The following is a 20,830-nucleotide window of genomic DNA, read 5'->3' as shown; positions in this document are numbered from 1 at the left end:
ATTTATTAAAGAGTATAAGAGTATTTGTTGAAATCATATGGAGTCATATCTGTTTGCATGTAGATGTTGACATTACAAAAAACAACAGACTCTCTTTTGTTTTACTGGAGTCTGTGTGCCTTTTTTTAAATTTCTTTTAAAAATTTTTTTAGTTGCATTCAGCATATAAAAGTATATATAAGTATATATGTGTCCATTTTTGTCTATTAAAAATATGCAATGCATATGTAATCTTGCTGCATAGTGGGAATTAAGAACTTGCTCTTTGCTTACTTGTTGCTTCTGTCTCTAAAAAGCAGGCAAATCCCATGGATGATTCAGATTCTCATAGCAATGCTTCATATTGCCTAATACTTCTTCTTTTTTTTTTTTCCATTGGATTATTTCCTCTTTTTTTCTGAATTCATTAATTTGAGAGAGAAAAATGGTGACATCTATATTGTAGCAGCCTAACCTTTCTTTTTCCCCAGAAATGTTCTCCTGTAAAGGTTCTTAAAGTAAGGTTTAACACGTTTGAAATAACTGCAGGCATGAATGTTTTTGTTCCTAAATGCAAAGACTTGTGCTTTCCTGTAAGTGGCTGTATATTAACCCTTTACAGTGACTGTACCAATAAGTAAAAATTCTGCTTAAATGTTCTTGTTGTAGGTAAACCCTGATAGGTAGCTAATCCCCTCGTAGCCACATGCTTAATTCCATGCAGCAGGGTGGGGAAAGAATCACAAGGGTAAAAAAAGGAAAAGTCAGGAGATGAAAATATTTTGATAGGGAGAGCAAAATCTGCGTACACACAAGCAAAGAGAAGCCTCAGCTCCAAAGCTGTAGGTGAAACCATGGTGAAATGAAGGCAAAGGTCTTTCCAGTAGGACTTGTGATTTCTGTGACATTCCAGTGGCTTGCTTTGTCTTTGTTAGCTGAGTAAAGGTTATAACCTTTTTCTTACTGCAGATAGATGCAGGTTTGAAATTATATGAATGACATTGTGTACTGTCCTGCTTTAGTAAGAATAAATAATTTTTCTGTGTAGAATTTAATTATTTTCTTGCTCAGAAGGAACTTAGAGTGTATGGAATGATTAGGGAGACATGGTAGAGAAGAAGGAAATCTTTGGTAAGAATCTTAGCATAACTAATGTGTTTGTGGACATGGGCTTTGTTTGCTGAACAAGCTTGTTGGAAGAGATAAGCTTTCCTTCATTCCCTCCAAACAAGAATTATAAATGGATGAGTTGGAGACAGCCCAGCGCATAACAGTGCAGGAAGTAATTCGCGTTATAGAAGGAAGAGCTAAATTGATATGACAAGGAATAATAATCATAAACAAACAAGTTCTTGAAGCATGCTGGAAAGATTATAAAATTAAAAGGCAGCCTTGTAAAAAATCACTGCTTTCTTCAATTCAGTAACTTTTAATGTCTGATATGATCTATCTGTTGATACTTACCCACAAGAAGAAATAGTGTAATGCAATATTTAAGTATTAATACAGTGATGTTAATCACTGCTTCTACAAGACACAATTTTGCAGAAAGTTTTGAAAAGATTAAGATTTTTACTTGTTTTACTCTTATGTTTTACTTACACACTGTTCCACTAACAGTACACAAAGTACACTATTTTTCAAAAATTAGATTTCATAAGTAAATATTCAGGGTTTGGGTGTTTGTTTTTTTTTTGCCTGTAAATGTGCAAACTCAAATTTGAGCATGTCTTCAGTTTAAGGAATTTTGCTTGTCTCCTATGAGATCCATGCAGCCAGTCTTCAGAGTTTTGATGTTGAGTTCTGGCTCCAGAAATGCCATGAGTAATTTGCTTTCATGAAGACTTTGAATAAATATAACTTTTTGCTTGATGTTCCTCCTCACACTTCCTTTCCTATGTGGGAGGGAGGATAGGACTAGAAACATCACTGCTTGCCTGACCTCTGAAAGCTTGAGGTTTTAGGTAGGATTTTGGGTAGGTTTCCTGATATACTCAGGCATTTGGCATGTGATCATCAACAGCCTGTGCCAATACCCTTATATGCTTTCCGTATGTGAATTTCTTTGTCCCAAAGAGCAAGCAGGTGGCAACAAGGGTTATTTACTGACTATGCTGTAAAACAACTGTCTGTGAGAAAAATTCAACAAAGCTGATATAACTTCTGTGGGGTGATATTTTAGAAGAACAGAAAAGCAATTTTAAAAATTAATATTTGTTAATTAAGTATTTTTTCCACTTCACAGTTTTTTTTAATTGCTTCCTCCAAAATTTTAAGGCATTTCTTTTCAAGCTATGATCAGACAAGGCATATACAGTGACAGAGCAGGGGGAGCTGGCAATTAGAAGAGCTAAGTGAGTCTTGTATCTTTTCATGGAAACCAAGGTAAGGAAGCAGGTAGTTGAGAATTTCTCACTGTCACAAGGTTTCAGAATAAGGAACTGCACTAATTTCTGTGTTAATTGCTCCTCAAAATAGGCATGCAGTCCTACAGTGAATCAATGAATGTAGTGCTCAGAGGAGAAGTAGAAGAGCTTGCTCACATTTTTAATTATTTAATCTTCTTGGTATTTAATCTGCTCGGTAGCAGCAGCTAGGTGTCCAAAACTGTTATTATTAAAGGAGAAAAAGAGCAAAGAGGAGGGTGGAAAACAAAACAGTGTCTGCATTATCCTGAACACTGGTGTCTGGGAAAGAATGGTGAGATGTGCTGAGGGGGTGATGTACCTTCTGTTAGAGGAAGTGATGAGTTGCGTAGGGGAATAGGCCAAATAATGTTCAGAGGGATGTTCTATCAGTATTAACAGCTAGGAATACAGTATGACATCAGCAAGTAAATTTCAAATTGTACAATTTACTTAATTAAATCAGATTTGTAGAATTTATACGTTATAATATTTATAAAATATTAGAATTCCCCATGATAAGCAATTATTTATTGAATCGTAGAATCATTTAGTGTGGAAAAGACCTTTAGGATCATGGATTACAACCGCTAACCTAACTGGCAAGTCCACCACTAAACCTTGTTCCTTAGTGCCACATCCATTTGTCCTTACATATGTCCAAGGATGATGACTCCATCATTTCCCTGGCTAGCCTGTTCCAAAGCTTGATAACCCTTTTGATGAAGAAATTTTTCCTAATATCCGGTCTAAACCACACTTGGTGAGCTTGAGGCCATTTCTTCTTGTGTCTGTCATTTACTACCTGAGAGAAAAGACCAACACCCACCTCACTAACCAACTTTCTGGTAACTAAGTAACTTGGAAAGTTCCTGTCCTGCTTAACTGTGGTTTGTGTTTTGATGTGGTTTTTGCTTTTCTTCAGAATGTGTAGTTGAAATCTGGTGTAAAAATTGGAATTCTCTATATTGTGTGGGAACTGGCGTTAAATTTAGGTAACTTAGCATTTTGGCTCTAATTTTTTCCTTGGTATTTCAAGTCACTTAGAAGTAGAGTAATTTACCCATGGATAGAGTATACAAAAAAGAAATATCCTGAACCAGATTTAACCAAATAAGAATGAAATTTCTGGATAGAAGACATTAAATCTCTATACTGACCTCAGTTCCTTCATCATGAACATTCAGCAGTGGCTCTGAGTTGATGAGGTGATAACTTCAATCAATGTTCTGCTTTGGTTTTTTTCCTATGAAGAGAAACTGCTTACTGATCATCATGTTTTTTCCAGAAGTAACTGCGACTAAATGTTTTAGTTACACTTCTGTAGATGTTTTGATCACAAGGCCATACAGTAACTTAGACTCTCTGAGAACTGGTTATAGAAATGCAAATGGCAAAGTTGCCTCTGAATTGTGGCTTTTGTTTTTCAACAAGAAATTAATTTTAGGCTTTCTGTTTCTTTTTTCTTTTAAATAACCTACTCTTTACCCATATTTGATGTATTTGAACTGCAGAAATCTTTATGAACACAGCCTGGGTATTTTCACACAAGTTTTAAATTGAACTGCTACAAAGGCAGAACAGCTGAAAAGTGGAAATATTAGTAACAAATAACTTCCTGAGTATTTCAGTTAGTCTTAGCTGGAGTTTTCATATAATGAAATGGGAAAAATGGCTCTATGGGCCAGGAAAAAAGAATCCACAAACACAAGACGCTGCATGACTGTTTTGGGAGAAATTTGAGGACATCAAAATATCTGCTGCATAGAAGAGAGCGCAGATGAGATGCTGTTTTGACTTGGACTGCTGAGATTCAAAGTAATTCCTCCTAGAAAAGATCATTGCTGAACTATCAAGTAACACCTTTATCTGTTGTTTAAACCTCTGTTTTATAAAAGAGGGGAGAGGCCTATGTCTTTAAGAGCTGGTATCATTAGACTGCTATTGTTAAGCATAGCCTTTGATTTTATTTTTCTATTGTCTGCATCAGTGATACCAGAAATCAGACTGTCGATACCTGTGTGAAGACAATTTTGTGGTACTTATCCTACAACTCCAAGACCTGTTGAGCCGCTAGAAGCCTTTTGTGTTCAGTTAACTTTTGCTCAAATCTCTAAGTGCTGCTTCTGGCTTCACAGCTCTCACTGAAGGAAGGTATTAACTCTCACTGCAGCCTAACCTACAGGCCTACATACTAAACCTTTAGGCCGAGGGTTGCCTTGGAGCAGCTTACATTAAATGCAGCTAAAATAAGAGCAAATATCTTTAGAGGAATTACCTCAATCCTGAAATAGATTAGAGAGTTTGTAAACTAGGGAAAGCAATTTTAAACATCAGATTTTATTTTTTATAAAATGCTGCTTGCTCAGACTGTCCAGAAGAGCTTATCAGCCAGCAGTGAATGAAAAATTCAAAACTAAGTTCTTTAAAAAGTAAATACCTATCAGACAAAATCATATAGTAATTCTCCTAACTGTTTATAAGCACAGGTCTGATCAACTGTTACTACCATTTTCTGCTAAATATATAAAATGTCTGCCTTGTTTGTTTTTTTTTGGCTTGATTTCAGAACTTTTGTTCGTTTTTTTTAAAATCAATCTACAGCAACCACTGTGCTATGTGATAATGTACATAATTCATCAAGGAAAAATAAGACACTAGATCACAGCAATTAACAGTTCATACAAAAGGCAAATTTAATCCTTAAAGAATGGTTGCTAGGTAGTAGCAGGGACCCTGCAGTATTGGGAATAATTGCATGCTGAGCATGGAATATTGCTAGCAAATAAACCGAAGAAACTTTCCAAGACTGTCTGTAGCATTATTGATACTACTGAGTGTTTATTTTTCAGTGCACCTTTATTTTTGTATGCAAGAGTTGTGAGATATGGCTTCAGATTCATAGTTTTTTGCTTTTGAGGGGAATGGAATTGCATGTAAAGTCTGTCTGACTGATCATCAGTTGTTTTGCATGTCTATGACAACAACTGTATTGCACAGCTCCAGTCTGGGTCCAGTCAGTACTGTACTCCTACTGTTAAATTTTCTGATTGAGCAGAGATGGGAGGCAGTTCTGCTTTAGAAGTAACTTTGGAGGTGGTCTCCTTTCAGATGTCAAAAAGTAATGCAGCTTCTCTGTACTCATAGTCTGTGTTCAGGTGGATTGAGAGGCTTCAACCCATAGTTCTGGACTGCCCATGGACATTTAGATGACAATCACTTTTGCATATGAGTACATCTGTTTGTTTATCTGTTTGCTTAATTGTACTTAAAAATTCAGGATTCATATTTTTACTCAATGTTGAGAAAGCCTGGCTTTCCTTTCCTAGCTGCTGATGCTTCAATTGTGAAATACAGTTTGAAGGTTAAATACCAGTGTCGTTGATTTTGGCCAGTTGATTTAAGTATTTCTTGTAAAATTGTTGTTCAGGTTTTGAAGTGCTTGCCTGAACAAGCAATCTGTCATAGGCCTTATTGCAGAGCTGAGGTATTTCTGATTTGACCAGTAGGTTTTGAAATTACAGTAACATAGAAAGCAGCTCTGAATCTGCATTCCAAACATAACAGAAGGCTTTTGATAGCAGGACGTTTTTTCGTCATAAGCACTTATTTGTAGACTGAGCATTTGCTGGCACATACTGCCAGAGAACAATCAGTGCCAATTATTTGTATTCTTTGAGAATTTTGTGGTAAAAAATTAGATGTTACCTAGTGATGAGATAATGTCATCTCTGTATTAAAATCCTGTGGCAAATATCTTATAGTACAGCATATAGATAGGACATAATAGATATATGGATATGAATGGTGCCTAAATAAATAGGGAAGTGGGACTGTGTAAAACAAAAAACCGAATTGCCTCAGTAATCTGTTGAGGGTTTTATTCTTGAAATAGTTATCTTCCACAAAAGTATTGATACAAAATACTCCTAGTTTACTAAGTTGTCACTTCTGTTTCTTCATCTTTTTTTTTCTCATTTTATTTGCTGAAGTAGTTTAGTAGGGTAGAATGTGGCTTCCTTTTTTGTTGGATTTTTGAAACTCATTTTTGTCATATTAGGTTATGCAGTTCATAAACAGCATTAGCTGGAGTTCCCAGCCTTATTTCATCTTTAGGTTTAGAAAGATGAAATTTATATATAAGAACATGTTAGCAATTAATGTTTTAAGTGTACATTTTCAAAGTCTATCAATTCAGCTGTTTAGCTGTTAATTAAACTTTTTGTTTGCTGACTATTTTATTTCTCGTCTGTTGAAAAAAAAATCTGATAGACATTTGATCTTTATCTATACACTTGGCTGTTCTTATTTCTGTTTACTTGAACTCTAATGCTGATCTGCTGTAATAAAAAGCCTTAACTAGTGATGTTTGGAACTAGTGATTTTTGGTCTCCGTTGAGGAAGTGATTGCACTTTCTGAAATATTTTTCACCTTTTGGATTTCCAGTGTAGTATTTGGAACCAAATTTTCTTCAAAATGCCTTTGTATGCCAGTTTGAGTATCTGTGACAATGAATCTGTTTTGGCACTCCCCTTTGGGCTGCCCATCTCTCTTCTCTCCTCTCAGACAACTTAGAAACAATAACCAGGACAATAGTTTTGGGTGAGAATAAGATGTAAGATTTGGAGCAAGTCTCAAGCATTGAGTCCAGCATGAGGTGCACAAATAACAGTGAATGTTCCCTTTTGTGTTCTATAAAACCATAAATATTTGGTAGTTTGGAACTGGAGTGATTGATCTTCTGCTTCCTGTAAAGTAGAATTGGTGAACTGCCATTAGTAAGAGCAGAGCCCATGTATATAGTTTTAATTTTTACAGTTCTGTTAAAGTTATATTTTTACTAAGTAACTCGGCTTAGATAGATTTAAGTTATATGTGGAAGTTGGGCCTATGCTGAATTTAATTTAAAATTCTCCCAAACTTAAAAGAGGTGACTGAATACTATATATGTTGCTTTTCTGTAGTAGCACTTCTGAATTTTTAGATAGGACAATTCTGAGAGATTTGGTGTATTAAACATTCCTCTGTCTCTAGCCTCCTCCTGTTTGAGGTTGAAGATGCAGATTTGCATCAGAATGTTCAGGAACAAAAGTGTAAACCTTTAATAGTGTTTCCAAATCCTTAGTGCCTCAGATGCCATTAAACACATTTTAAATGACCCTTTAATGTGCAAAATCACAGTTTTGTTTCTACAGTCAAGTTTAGTTTTTCTAGGAAAAGAAGGAGAATTACATTTTTTTTTTGTGACAGTCTTAGTGCCTTGTGCATTTAAAATATTGAGTTACTTTAAATTTAAGTAGAAACTAATAACAGAAACATGTAACATTTCTGAAAGCTTGTTGAGTATTTGTTATACTCTTCTGCTATAGCTTGTTTTATTCCTTCTTGCATGCAAACTGTACAATGCAAGTACATCTGGTTTTAATTGAGTCTCGTACTTCATCATGTTCTGTTCACTAGCTTGATATGACTGAAGACATGATATGTGTGAGACATTTCACTAAGTAGGTATATTTTTGGTTTCCTCTCATAAATATAGATGAGTACTGTACTGTGAATAATGTCTTAATCTTTTCCCTAAAAGAACTGATTCTGTAGCAGGTGCACCTGTTATTTGCAAACTTTCTAGAGCCATGTCTGCGCAAATCATATTACCTCTTAAAGACAGTGGAGTTGTAGCAAAAAACTTTAATGCATTTGTTATGGCTAACAGGTTCTTTTTAATTTGTGCTGTTTCTATTTGGTTATTTGGTTTTTTTACAGATACAATGAGAAATTATTATTTCACTAAGCAAAATATAAAGTTACAGTGAAAACATTTTTTGATATCTTTTGATACCAATTTTCAACTTTTCCCTTCTTTTTCTGGGAAATAGTTATACTAAATTTACTGCTTTTGATATGAGAGAGGGCAATGACTCTATATGTGTCATTATTTCTGCAGAATTCCTTCACTGGCTTTTCCAAGTGACATACTGTTAGTACTGACAAGGACTAAACAGCTTAAAGAGAAGTAGCATTTGTACAGTTTTGTATCCATGGCTATGTATGAGTGACCTGCTTCAGTTCTAACTACCACATTCCTTTCTGCTTGTCCCAAAGACCAAGTAAAGGAGAAAAGGTCAGATTCCATGTACTCTAACCAGTCTTATTATTTTTACTGATGAGTTAAACATACATACAAGCATGCATTTCTCTGCTTGGAGCATGCTTACATGCCATACACAAAGTATTTGCAAGCGCTCATAAGTGCTTCAAATAGTTCCTCAGAGTCCTGGAAACAAGGAATTTTATACTGTTAGCTAAACCTTAAAAGTGTAGAACTAATTCTCTAATTCTTAAGTATTAGTGGAGCCTTTGTTCTTTTAGTTTTAGACTGTGGTACACAGTGTTTGTGCCCAATGGCATCTTCTCCTCCAACTCACTTTACCATCCTGGTGGCATGAAGTTTATTCCTGTATTAGGAAAAACATACTCTGATCTTAATACCTGTGCTGAAATCCTGCAAGTGTTTCACTGCTACTTGTAGCTGAGGTGGCATTTAAACAGGTACATAAAGATAAAAGATACCTTTAAAGGAAAAAATCCATCTTGGAGTTGCTTTTTGCCCTGCTGGATGGCGTTAGCCAAAGCAACCAGGCTTTTAATAGGAGCAAATTTATGTGGTTCGTCTATGGAATTTGCTGTTTTGTCAGCAGGTGCTTCTGCAAAAAAAAAAAAAGCCAATGCTTTTAATTTGGACATAAAAGTTATGTATGCAAAACAGTATTATAGTTCTTAATAGCTAATGGTATTGTTAAACATCTATTACTGAAATCAGTGGGCAAAATTATTCTTTGACATAATATCAGTGAGTTGCTTGATAGCAAAACAAGTACTTGGCTCACGGTTTCTATGTTCTTTCCTGATCCACAAGGCATGAATGTCTTATTTTGGGCAGTCTTAACTCTGCACCTTCTCTCCTATTATTTATATGCAGCTGAAGTAGTTTACATTCAGTGGGAATCAGTTTTTATTCCAGTTGGTTGCCACACTTTATACCCCTTTACAAATTTGATCTGGCCTTGGGTTTTGCTACTTCTGCTGGTACATGTTACCCAATAGTTGTTTTGCTCCTAGTTTATTCCAGAATTACAGAAAGGTTCTCACTTATTTTCAGTGGGAGTTTGATTGCTACAATGTGTCAAGTGTTACTGTAATTCCTCTGACATTTTTTTCAGTTAAAATATTTTATGATATCTTATCACTTATTTAAAGATTATATTGTGAATTTCAGTCTCAGGAAGCAGTAACAGTCTGTCTGAACTGAATAGGATTGAATACAATTTTTAGGGGTTTTTTTTTAGTTTTAGGCTCTTAATCAGAACTGAGAAATTGAAAAATAAAATGCCATGAGCATTTTCTGCATATCTTTTAAAAAGGAATGAACTCAATTAATAGGTCACTTAGATCCATATAAGACTTTTGAGTATTGAGATTTCTGCTCAGAGGTAGAATACCCAGACATGATAGACATAGACAAAAGACTGCTGATTTTGTTTTGCAAGGGAAAAGTACATACTTCCAGAACTAAAGAGAGGTATCAATAGCATTACAGGAAGATACTGTCTCTGAAATACAAAGGAATAATTTCTTTCTGTATTCTAGAGAATATTTATAATGGATTCCAAAAAACCAAACATCATGAGATACTTTGTTATTGTACACACTAAAATTCAAAATACTGTGTTGTCTGTTAAACTTCAGGAAAAAACTTACTTTCCTCTCCTTAATGAGATTGGACCTCTTCAGACAAAATAAATACTGGCAGCAAACTAGACTACTGTTTCACTTCAACACCTGATTGTTCCTGTAGGATCATGTTTCACACTGAACATGAGTATTGTCGTGAAGTTGCTTCATAAGTTTAAAGACTACTTTGTGAGAGGTATAGAAGTGAAGAGTGTATGTTTTGTAAGAACAAGCTGTGTGGCTTGCCTTTGTGTCCTTAAGTCATACCACTCTAAACCACCCAGGACACATTATCAAAGCCTATGGGGATTACATTGTCAAAGACTGCAGTACATACAGCAAGCTCATTGTACTGTTGTCTTGGCGCAAACTGCATCTGAAGTTCACATCTAAGCATTCTGTCCTCTTCACAGGAAATAATAGACCCAGCTTGTTGCCATCCCTGAATGTTGTAATTTGGAGATATCTTGCAATAGATTTTTTGGAATCTGTGCTGCAGGAGGCAGCTCTAAAGAAACTTTCAGAACCATCATTTTTGAGAAAATGTCTGCCTTCCTTCATTTTTTCAGTATAAGGAAGATTAGCTTTCTGGATTTGTCGATCGTATAGTAGTTAAGCTCACATCTTTTATCAGAATTGTTCCTAACTGTGAGTATTCATATTATTCACCCTTAAATGTGATAATAGATCATGTATTAGGGAAGATGTTTAAAATCTCTTGCTTTCAGAATAAAAATTTGTAGAAGAATTGTGTAAAATCACTTTTGTTTGGGTATGTTTAAGCTTTTAGCTAATGTAGCTAAAAGCTTAAGCTTTCACCTTTAGGCTCTTAGCATTTCATTAGGGCCATTTAGAGAGCTGCAAGACTCACTTCCTAGACTTTTTCCTTTTACCTCCTTGTTTACTGCACACTAGACTTGTGTGTAGCAAAGATTTAGATTCAAGTTGCCATGCTTGATGTCAGATGTCTTTTGTAATGCATTTTGGCAGCTCAGATCAGTACTTCAGTTATTGTGGACTGGTATGACCACAAATGCCTCTAGTGCACCTGCAGCTTCTGGCATGACAGTGGTAGTTCTCTAGAACTATGCAAGTTCTTTCCAGGTTAATTTTGCTACTCCTGAATTTATAATAATTTATCCTCTGTTATATTTGGAATATGAATTAATCTGCTTTGTATCTGTTTTAAAATGGGAATGTTTGCTGCTTGGCCTTACGTGGTATGAGAGATGACAGTGAAATGTGATGCTTGCAATCATCTCTTCAAGCTGCTCCTTATTCCTTGTGGCATGTTTCAGTTTTAGAATACTCGTTTTTTTTCCCTTTATGTGGCTGTTTAGCTCATATCGTAACAGATCATGGGTTAAAATTGAAATGTCATAAAAGTTCCATTCACTCACACTATCATGTTACCAATGCCAGTGAACCAGCAAGAAGCAAAGAGTTCACAGTTTATTTGAGTGTTAAAATTTTAAACAAATTTTCTATGGTTTGTTTATTAAAAATGTGTTCGGTAATAAAGAAAATGATTAAAAGACTTTTATGTCAGCATAAATAGCTCTAGTAACCTTTTGATACTTAGTCTGTGTTCTTTCCAGTGGAGAGTAGCAGTCTGGTGATGCTTTTGATACTCAGTAAAGTTTTGATCTTACAGATTTTGATTACTTCCACTTTGTGCAAATATTTCTGTAGAAATTACCTGTAACTGTTGTTTTCCTAGAAATTAATGTCTCTAAGTATTAAAACTGTGAATTGTCTTGAAGCTAACTTCTAGTTTAACTTTTCTATCTTAGTTTCAGTTTGAGATTTTTTAGTATAATTCTATTTGACTGAAAAAGTTGTTAGTACATGCATGCAACTTTGAAAATACTGTCTTTAGAAGTAACTTATTAGAAAATAAGTTCCTCAAAAAGCAAACTGTTCTCTAAGCCTCAGAGCTGATGAAACTTACTTTCTGCTAGATTTATGCACTTTATCTTTCTCCTCCTTCCCTCTGCAGTGCCTCCCCTGTCTTCTACCTCTTTTGCTGGCCATGCAGCTGCACATGCCATGGCTGGGGTTGGAGCTGTGTACTGATTGACTGCTACCTTTTGGAGTGGTTAAGATGTGAGTCTTAATACCTGCCTTTTCTACATAGCAGATATGGATTTGGGTGTCTTCTACCAGCAGCTGGTTGTTTTGGGGTGGGATTACATTGGGACTTGAAGAAATTTGGTCTTGTGTCTGTTTTCAAATTTGATTAAAGCTAGTCAGCAGATTTCAAAAGCAACCAGCAGAGGGGAGGAATCAAGAAATTCTGTTAAAAGTTGTAGTGAATTCTTGATAAACTGCTCTTGAGGAGAGAAATTGTATAAGAGTTTCTGCTGCACAGTACTTTCTTCCCACATTTTTTTCCTCCACTAGTTTGCCTATGTGTTTTCACTTCTAATTTAACTTAGCTTTTGTCCTCAATTCTGTATGGCCCCCAGTCTGACATGCAGGCGCATGTGCTCCAGTGTAAAGGTCATGGTGCTAGACCACTGAATGCAGCTGCAGCCTGAAGGCTGGCATGTGAGCACTGTACTGGGAGGTGCCATAAGAATAGAAAATTCTGGAAGCTGCTTTTGCCCAGAGGTTGGAGCAGGTGACTTCCTGAAGTCCCTTCTAGTCTCAGATATCTTGTGTTCCTCTGATCCTGTTCCTTCTTAGAGCAGGTAGATACAAGTTTCACCAAATTCCCTGCTTTTATACATTACTATTATCTCCTGTTCAGGTTGACTAGAACCTTTCTCTTACTGAATTTTCTGGGCAAGGATTTTTTATTTTCTTTTTACTTTATTTTAAAGTCTTTTCATTGCTACAGCTACTGACACTCCAGTTTTTCTGAGTTTGTGGCCTTGGAACAGGAAGTCTTGATATATTTAGAGTGAATGTTGAGGAACTTTGTATATCTGGGTTGAAAATATTCTTCCCATCTTTTCTTTAAAGTGTTTTATTTTCTCTTTTAAGATTTCCAGCCATATAGAAACTTGACTTTAATAAAATTAAAATAAATAATACATTGGAGGAACAGTTATATTCTAGGTTGTTTATAGATTGGCAAAATGTACATTCTTGCCAGAAATTAATGAAAGTTAGCTTACTTCATAGTAGGTTTACATCCAGAGCAAAAATCAGCTTTCTTCTTCTGGAAACAAATAATGTGGAAGATGGAGGTCCGATGTGAATATTGTTCAGTTGATTGTAGACAGGCATGTCCGAAAGAGATTAGGTTAATTTCTGGACCCTTGCAGTTGGGCAAAAGTATTATCTGGTCCCTTGGATAGAACCTGTGACTGGAGACTAATTAGCTAAAAGATAACCTTTACGTAAACAGTGGAAGATATTATCAGAAGCTTCATCAAAATGTAACTGCATGTTATAAAAATGTGGTTTTAAAATTTGGTATGGATTTCAATTCCTCATTTATATTCACTGGCCCATTAGCTATTAAGGACAAATTTTAAGGAGGCAAATAGTCTGATTGGCACTGATTTGACTTCTTAGATGTGTGGATTGTTTCAAGAATTGTATGAGCTAGATCTTAAATGAAGATGTCAATTGGAACTATGATTTTTATACTGCTATTTTTGTGTGAGAAATATTTTCGTCTTTTTTGCAATGTTTCTGAAAATTGAGTTTAAAAATGTCTGATGGATGTTTTATTTGTGTGGCTGCCATCGCATTGGCAGATTTTCTCTGCTGCGAAAGAACTCAAAAAGTAGCATTTTTGAAACACTTCTAGACCTGTATTGGCTACTGTGCTTTACTGTGCAACATAAGAAATAATCCAGCTTGAAGAATTTAGTTGAGTACCAATATTGTTTACTGGAATAGAGGAAATGCAGCCAAGCCAGTGACATCAGTGGACTGGGAGAGCAGCGCAGTGGTCTAGCTGACCTCCAATTATGGTGTAAGATGCTTTTGATTATGCCCAAGGAAAGCATCCTTTTGAAGATACTGAAATCAAAATGAGGGTAGGCAGAAAAGTGTAGAAATATTTCCAGGAAACAAACTTATCAGAGAAAGTGGAAGAGATCTTGATGGTGTATACTGTAAAGACATTTCCCATTCTGTAATTCAGTGAAATATCTTTGAGGCATTAAAATCAAGCCTGTTTATGATGTAATACATGGTAATTTATTTTTCAGATCGAATCCAGTTACCCAGGAATATGATTGAAAACAGTATGTTTGAAGAGGAGCCCGATGTGGTTGACCTGGCAAAAGAGCCTTGTTTACATCCACTGGAGCCTGATGAAGTGGAATATGAACCAAGAAGCTCTCGTCTCCTGGTGCGTGGGCTTGGAGAGCATGAAATGGATGATGATGAAGAGGATTATGAGTCATCAGCAAAATTGTTGGGGATGTCCTTCATGAACAGAAGCTCGGGTCTGCAGAATAACATGTCTGCATATAGACAAAATCCAAATGGATCATGCTCAGTTCCCTCTACGAGGACCATGGTGGTTTGCACAGTTGTTTTTGTGATTGCATTTTCATTAATAATAGTGATTTATCTTCTTCCCAAGTGTACATTTACCAAAGAAGGCTGCCATAAAAAAAATCATACAATGGAACTAGTATATCCTTTGGCAACCAATGGAAAACTATTTCCATGGGCAAAAATAAGACTTCCTCCTGATGTTGTACCACTGCACTATGATCTTGTCTTGCAGCCAAATTTAACTACTCTGAAATTTGCAGGCTCTGTAAAAATAGTGGTCAACATACGCCATGTAACTCGGAAGATTGTACTTCACAGCTCAGGACTTAATATCACCAAGGCAACAATTACTTCAGCACAAGGGCAGCAAGCAAAGCCAGTTGAATTCCTGGAATATCCATTGCATGACCAGATTGCACTCATGGCTCCAGAGTCTCTCCTTGCAGGACAGAATTATACTGTCGACGTGGAATATTCATCTAATTTATCAGACACCTACTATGGCTTCTACAAAATTTCTTACAAAGATGAGAACTCTAAGCAAAGGTATGCCCACTAATACAGCTTCTCTGTTCTGTCATTTCTAGATTGTGCTTTGATAGCGGAAGTAAAAAGGTTGCTTTTTTTATTGGGCATTTTATGCAACTTATTCCTGTTAAGAAAAATCAGTCTTTTTATCTATTGATTAATCTACCTGAAAAATGTGTTTCATGGATGAGTTCCTTAAGTGAGGGCAGCCTCTCCTACAGTGAAATGTACTTCAGTGTGGGGGTTGTAGTGTGGCTTTCTTGGTTTGTTAAATTTTTGGTTTCTCTCTTCGGAAATTCTTCCCACATTTCTTGAGCCCTTGAGTCTCAAGGCAGGGACTGAGGAAACAAAGTCCTGTCCTCATAGAAAGAGGCCAGGTTGAAGACCACCAGAGGAACCCAGTGGGGCCCAGAGGGATACATCACACAGTCATAAGGGAACTGAAATGTCATTGCCAAGACACTCTCAGTCATATATGGAAAAGTCATGGCAGTCAGGCAAGTCTCACATGACTAGAGAAAAGGGAAACATTGCCTTTATTTTTGCAAAGAGTAAATTAGTGCTTTTTATCAAGGAGATTATTAAAAATTGGCCCTTCCTTCCCACTTCAGATGGGCCTTATGTTGCCCACGTATTTAAGAGCGTTCATGCCTTTGTGGGCAAGTAACTATGCAGGTCGTCTAGAAACAGTGTGGTGCAATAAAAAAGAGACAGGAAAGGCAGTGTGGGTCAGCTAAGCAACTTATTCTAAGCATTAAAAACATGCATTCCCATGAAGTAAGTGGACGTAAGAGTGCAGTGGCAAGTCTAAAAGGCAAAAATTATCTATATGGTTGAAACTCAGTGGATTTTTTTCCTATTCCAATAGCTTTCTTTTCTGTTTGTATTTACCATAGTAGAAAGAGAATGCTTAATTGTTCACAGAGGAAGAATATGACCTGTGAGTAATTTTTTGAGGTTTTGTCTCCCTTCAGTCCAGTGCTACCCGCTTTTGTTCAGGAACAGGGTGTTATAACCTGTATGTTGAACATGTTTTAACCTGTATGTTTTTCAGTAAATTCTTTCCAGATAACTTTTTAGTGATTTCATCATTTCCATTGCCTTGCCTGCCTTTTCTTTTTGCAGGGACATTATCTGTCTGTCTGTTGTCTGTAGTTTTATAAATGCAGATTACTCTGATAACATCTGTTGTTACTGTACTTTCTATATAAGACTCAAACTGTCAGTTGATTTTGGAAGAAAATGTATTTTCTTTAGTTTAGTTCTACTTTCTTTTAGATATTTTTTATATCATCACAAAAACACAAAATTACAGAATGGCAAAATAACTCACTTGTTGCCAAAACCAAAATAAAAGTGAAGAAATTTGGCCTTATTTATATTTTTACGCAGAATGGTTTTTTATTCGTTGCTTTTCTTCTGCACAATCTTGTGGTGAAACTACATTAATTTGTCAGAGGAAACAAAGAGTAAGAAATTGAAAGCAGACATGCAGTTTAATCTTGTGACTTGTCAGCACTGTGCCTTCTCAGAAGAGCTGTATATCCAGAAATGTTCAAATCATGGTGCAGAACAAATAAACCGCCCAAACACTTGTGGGTAGCTTGGCAGTAGGTTAAAAAAAAAAAGCAAGGAAATAAAAAAATCCCACAATGTGTACCATCTTCTCCATGTAGCGCTAGTAAATACTTCAGTTAGTAGACTTGCTGAACGTGTGTTGTCTTGCAGGTGCGGAAGTCAGAGATGCTCTCCATCAAAAGCTGTAATTTCCATGGCTAGTTAGTATAAAAAGAGTGAAGAAGGAAGATAGACTCCTGAGAAGTCTTCTTGTGATATTAATAGCTGTTGGATTAGAGACAAGACAGTACATGAACTTGGACAGAATCCAGCTACTAGCCAGCACAGGGAGCAGGCATACAGTTAGATGAACTGTGAGAACATCTGCAGGAAATAGCCTGGCAATTAGATGAAAAAACTTCCTTGCAGTCCTATCTGTTGCAGAGGTTTCCTAATTCTTATTTCGTAGGCATGCTTGCTAATTTAATTTTTCAATCTTATTTTTGTTTCCTTTCTCTGGAAACTGGCTGGTTTATATTTTGGCAATTGTTTTGTAAGGGAGTTATTCCAGGTGTATTCTTCTTTGTTCAGAAAGCAAAAAATAGCCAAGAAGATTACTCCTCAATTGGGTATGTTACTGGTTTTAAGGAAAAAATTGTGAATAAAACATTTATTCTGGCTGGCCCAACCAGTCTTCAAAAAGTTATTCCTATAAAAGCTCTTAGAGTGTTTGGGAGGGAAATGACTGTTCTATCCTAACTAAACTGACATTTATGCTTTTAATAATTCTTACTTTGCACTTTTCTCCACTCTTCCCATTAGGTGGTTTGCAGCAACTCAGTTTGAACCTCTGGCAGCAAGGTCTGCTTTTCCATGCTTTGATGAACCAGCACTTAAAGCTACTTTTTTAATCAAGATCAAAAGGGATGAGAAACTTTCCACTCTGTCAAATATGCCAAAGGTACGTGCTTTTGTAGGGGAATTTTAGTAGAGCTGCTGCCTAGGTAATCCATTTCAGTGTTTGTGATTGCATTTTTATTGCATTAATGTCCAGGGGATTTACCTGAGAGGGTAAGCTATAAACTATGACTTTATCAACTGTTTGGTTCTCAAGACTTGAAATTTGTAGAGAAAACACCTGTTCAATGCTTTGTACGGTATAGGATGTTACTGACAGACTGCTGAATGACCGAAGGATTCCTGTTGAAATTAAATTAACTTTTATTTTGCAAAGGTTATGTTGTTGGTGACATTGGTCTCAACAGCCCTTAAAGTTTGCTTTCAAGTTTTCTGTGTTTGATGCTGTTGCACATGTACTGAGTACTGGAGTACCTTCAGCAGTAGTTTGTGTGATTACCACCAGTCTATGTGAAAGATACACCTGATCTTGAAGGATGTTCTTCTGTGGCTAAATGAGGGGAGGTGTGATATGAACACAGACAGAGAGTCAGCTCCAGAATGTGAATGAGGAATCTGACATTACTTCAGCTAGAATTTTTCAGACAGAGTCTTGTAAGAGCTTATCTGAATTTTATGGTGATGTTTTATGCTCTTATGCCTTTGACAAACCTTTATAGAAGCCTAATTTAATTTTAGACAGACGAGAAAGACTAACATTACCTAGTCTGTGTCTGAACTAGGTATTCTCTCATCAAAACATTACCACCATTTATCACCCAGCAGAAACTCAATACTGACATTGGTCTAGTCCATAAATGAGAAAATTACACCTTTGGTGTTTCTGGTACATTTATGTACACTGTGCAGCTTGGGTTCCAGGAAGCTGTCTAAAGCTCAGGTGCTGATGCAGATGTGTTGTTTTTGAAAACCAACCTCATGACTGCAGCCTTATGAAATAGTATCTTTTCACAGTGTATGAACATTTATTTGGATTTGTAGTGATTCTTAGCAATACAAGAACAAATGAACTCTGGTGGACTTCTCTTCTGTTTTATGTAAAAAAGAAAGGGTGCTCACTCACTTCCCTCTGCTAGTAGCTGGGCAAGTGGCTAAGGCGTCTTTCAACAGCCTCCCAAATTCTTCAGGTACAGAAAGTAAATGATGGTTTAGCCCTGCTGCATACACCCACAATTAGTTCCACTGGTCAGAGCAAAGTGCTAATAATGCCAAGGCTGTGGGTTAGAGCCCCGTATGGGCCATAGACTTGGATTCTGTGGTCCTTGTAGATTCCTTCCAACTCAGAATATTTTGTGATGTGTGCAGCAGATGTTGCTGAAATAATCATCTATACGTACACGACCAAGAGATCTCAGAAGTAGGCCTTGTCAGCTAGCGTGTGCATCACTAACTTGCCAACATATAGTGTCTGACATGGATTAAGGCTAGAAATAAACTGTGTATTTTGGGCCTGTAGAGCTACCTTTTGTGGTTTTGTTTCTCCTGTTTTTGGTTTGGGTGTGTTGGTTTGTTGGTTTTTACCAGTTTATCTGCAGCTGCAGCAGATTTTCTTAAATAGACTGTCATCTCCTTATGAAACAAAAGCTGTAATAAAGGCAGAAATTTATGAATTCACTAGAGAAATTCAAATATGGCATTCTGCTCATATGTAATGGTCAGATTAAATTATTATAGTGGTTATATCTTCAGGTTTAAAAATCCATTTTTCTTTAAGGCTGACAGTTAAATTTGTAGTGACAAACCAAACATTGTTGGGTTTCAAATGGTCTTGTTTAAACTAAGGTTATTGTTGTTTTTTAAATCTTTTTGGGTTCTGAAAACAAAATCATATATGAAGTTTCAGAATTTATAAACTCATCTTTCCAGACCTTTAGTATTCTGCACTATAGTGGTTTTAAAAATTTTGCTTCGTTCTTTTTGTATTTCATGATTGTGAAGGAATACATAGAAAAGTACTTAAAGGCATATAGCCTGCTTTTCTAGGACTAGTATTAAAGAAAACTACAGAGAAAGTGAGTTGAGGTACAGTACAGTATCCTACTTCTATATGGTATCTTTCTATGTGCTCAGAAAACTGGGCAGACAGTCGCTTTTGTCAGTGTATGGTTAAGCCGGGCATCTTTTTGCCTTGAAGTAACTGAAGTCCTAGGTTTTCTTCAGTTTTTAAAATGCATTATTTTTTAATTTGTAAAAGTGCATTTTATGAATATTTTGTTTGATTTTAAAATAGTAAGTATGTTTGGTTACGTAGTTTTGCTGAGACTTATGGGAAGAGACAAATACTTAACTGATGTAACACCAGTATTTTTAGTAGGCTATGCTGAACTGTGTCTCTGGTCTAGCCTAACGCTCCCTTGAATCAATGCTGATCTATATGTTGACTTTGGATTATACTGCAACTTTAAATGCAACCCAAATTAGATTAGTTTCTCCAGCAGAGTAGTTGTTTGGTAATATTACATAATAAAACTTGACAAATAATTTTTGTACATGTAAGGGTAAATGTTTCATGTCTTCTTAAGCTTGTTACATTATTGTGAGTATCATCAGTCCCTCTGAAATATAACAAAAAAAATAAAGATATTATGTAAGTGTGCCTATAAACTGTTTGTAGCATGAAATTATTTAATATTGATTTATTTTATGACTTAGTTCTTTTGTCTGCATTAATAATACTTCATTTCCCCTGCAGAAAGCCTCTACACCTGTGACAAATGGAATTGTTCAGGATGAGTTTTTTGTGAGTTTGAAGATGAGCACCTATCTAGTAGCTTTTGTTGTTGCAGACTTGAAAAACATCAGCAGGGAAACTAATGGGACTCTGGTATGTGTTCATTGCACTTTAAGTTCTGCTTCAGTCTTCCCAAGGTGACCAGGCTACTAAACAAAACAAAAGTATCCCCAAACCAAAAAGCAAATTCTGTCTCTTTTAAATTTATTTATCTTCTTGGTTTCATTATGCTCATCATAGGTAGGGGACAAAAGCCATATGCTGTAAAGTGGACTGATGTGATATCAGACTGAATACACTTTTACAACAAGGGAGTCTGCATCAGTTAAAAGTGGAAATTTACAAAATGTAAAATTCCTAAGAGCTTGTCAGAGCTGGCGGCTTTAAACTCTTCAGTGCTTCGTCTGTGAACAGTAATGTCACACAAACCAGGAGTTGTTCTGAGGGTGTAAAGAAATGTGACAAATTTCTAGGAACACCTACACATGGTTTCAAGCAGTGCCACAAAAATTTTCT

General features: G+C 36.1%; 1 protein-coding gene across 2 annotated transcripts in view; it reads left to right on the top strand.

The window, feature by feature from the left end:
• The window catches only part of LOC120509472 (leucyl and cystinyl aminopeptidase), a 52,981-nt gene that overhangs the window by 8,685 nt on the left and 23,466 nt on the right, over positions 1-20,830 (top strand). Inside the window, exons 2-5 of one of the 2 annotated variants that reach the window (XM_039724120.1) lie at positions 12,116-12,222; positions 14,286-15,126; positions 17,488-17,626; positions 20,276-20,407. In XM_039724120.1, coding sequence (XP_039580054.1) covers positions 14,309-15,126; positions 17,488-17,626; positions 20,276-20,407 — 1,089 coding nt within the window. In that variant the 5' untranslated portion in view covers positions 12,116-12,222; positions 14,286-14,308. The remainder of the gene's footprint in view (positions 1-12,115; positions 12,223-14,285; positions 15,127-17,487; positions 17,627-20,275; positions 20,408-20,830) is intronic. The other variant, XM_039724119.1, reaches the window with a different exon arrangement.

This window comes from Passer montanus, unplaced genomic scaffold (assembly GCF_014805655.1).
Source record: "Passer montanus isolate IOZ18808 unplaced genomic scaffold, ASM1480565v1 scaffold52, whole genome shotgun sequence".
NCBI classification, from domain to species: domain Eukaryota; kingdom Metazoa; phylum Chordata; class Aves; order Passeriformes; family Passeridae; genus Passer; species Passer montanus.
This window is presented reverse-complemented; position numbering and strand designations above follow the sequence as displayed.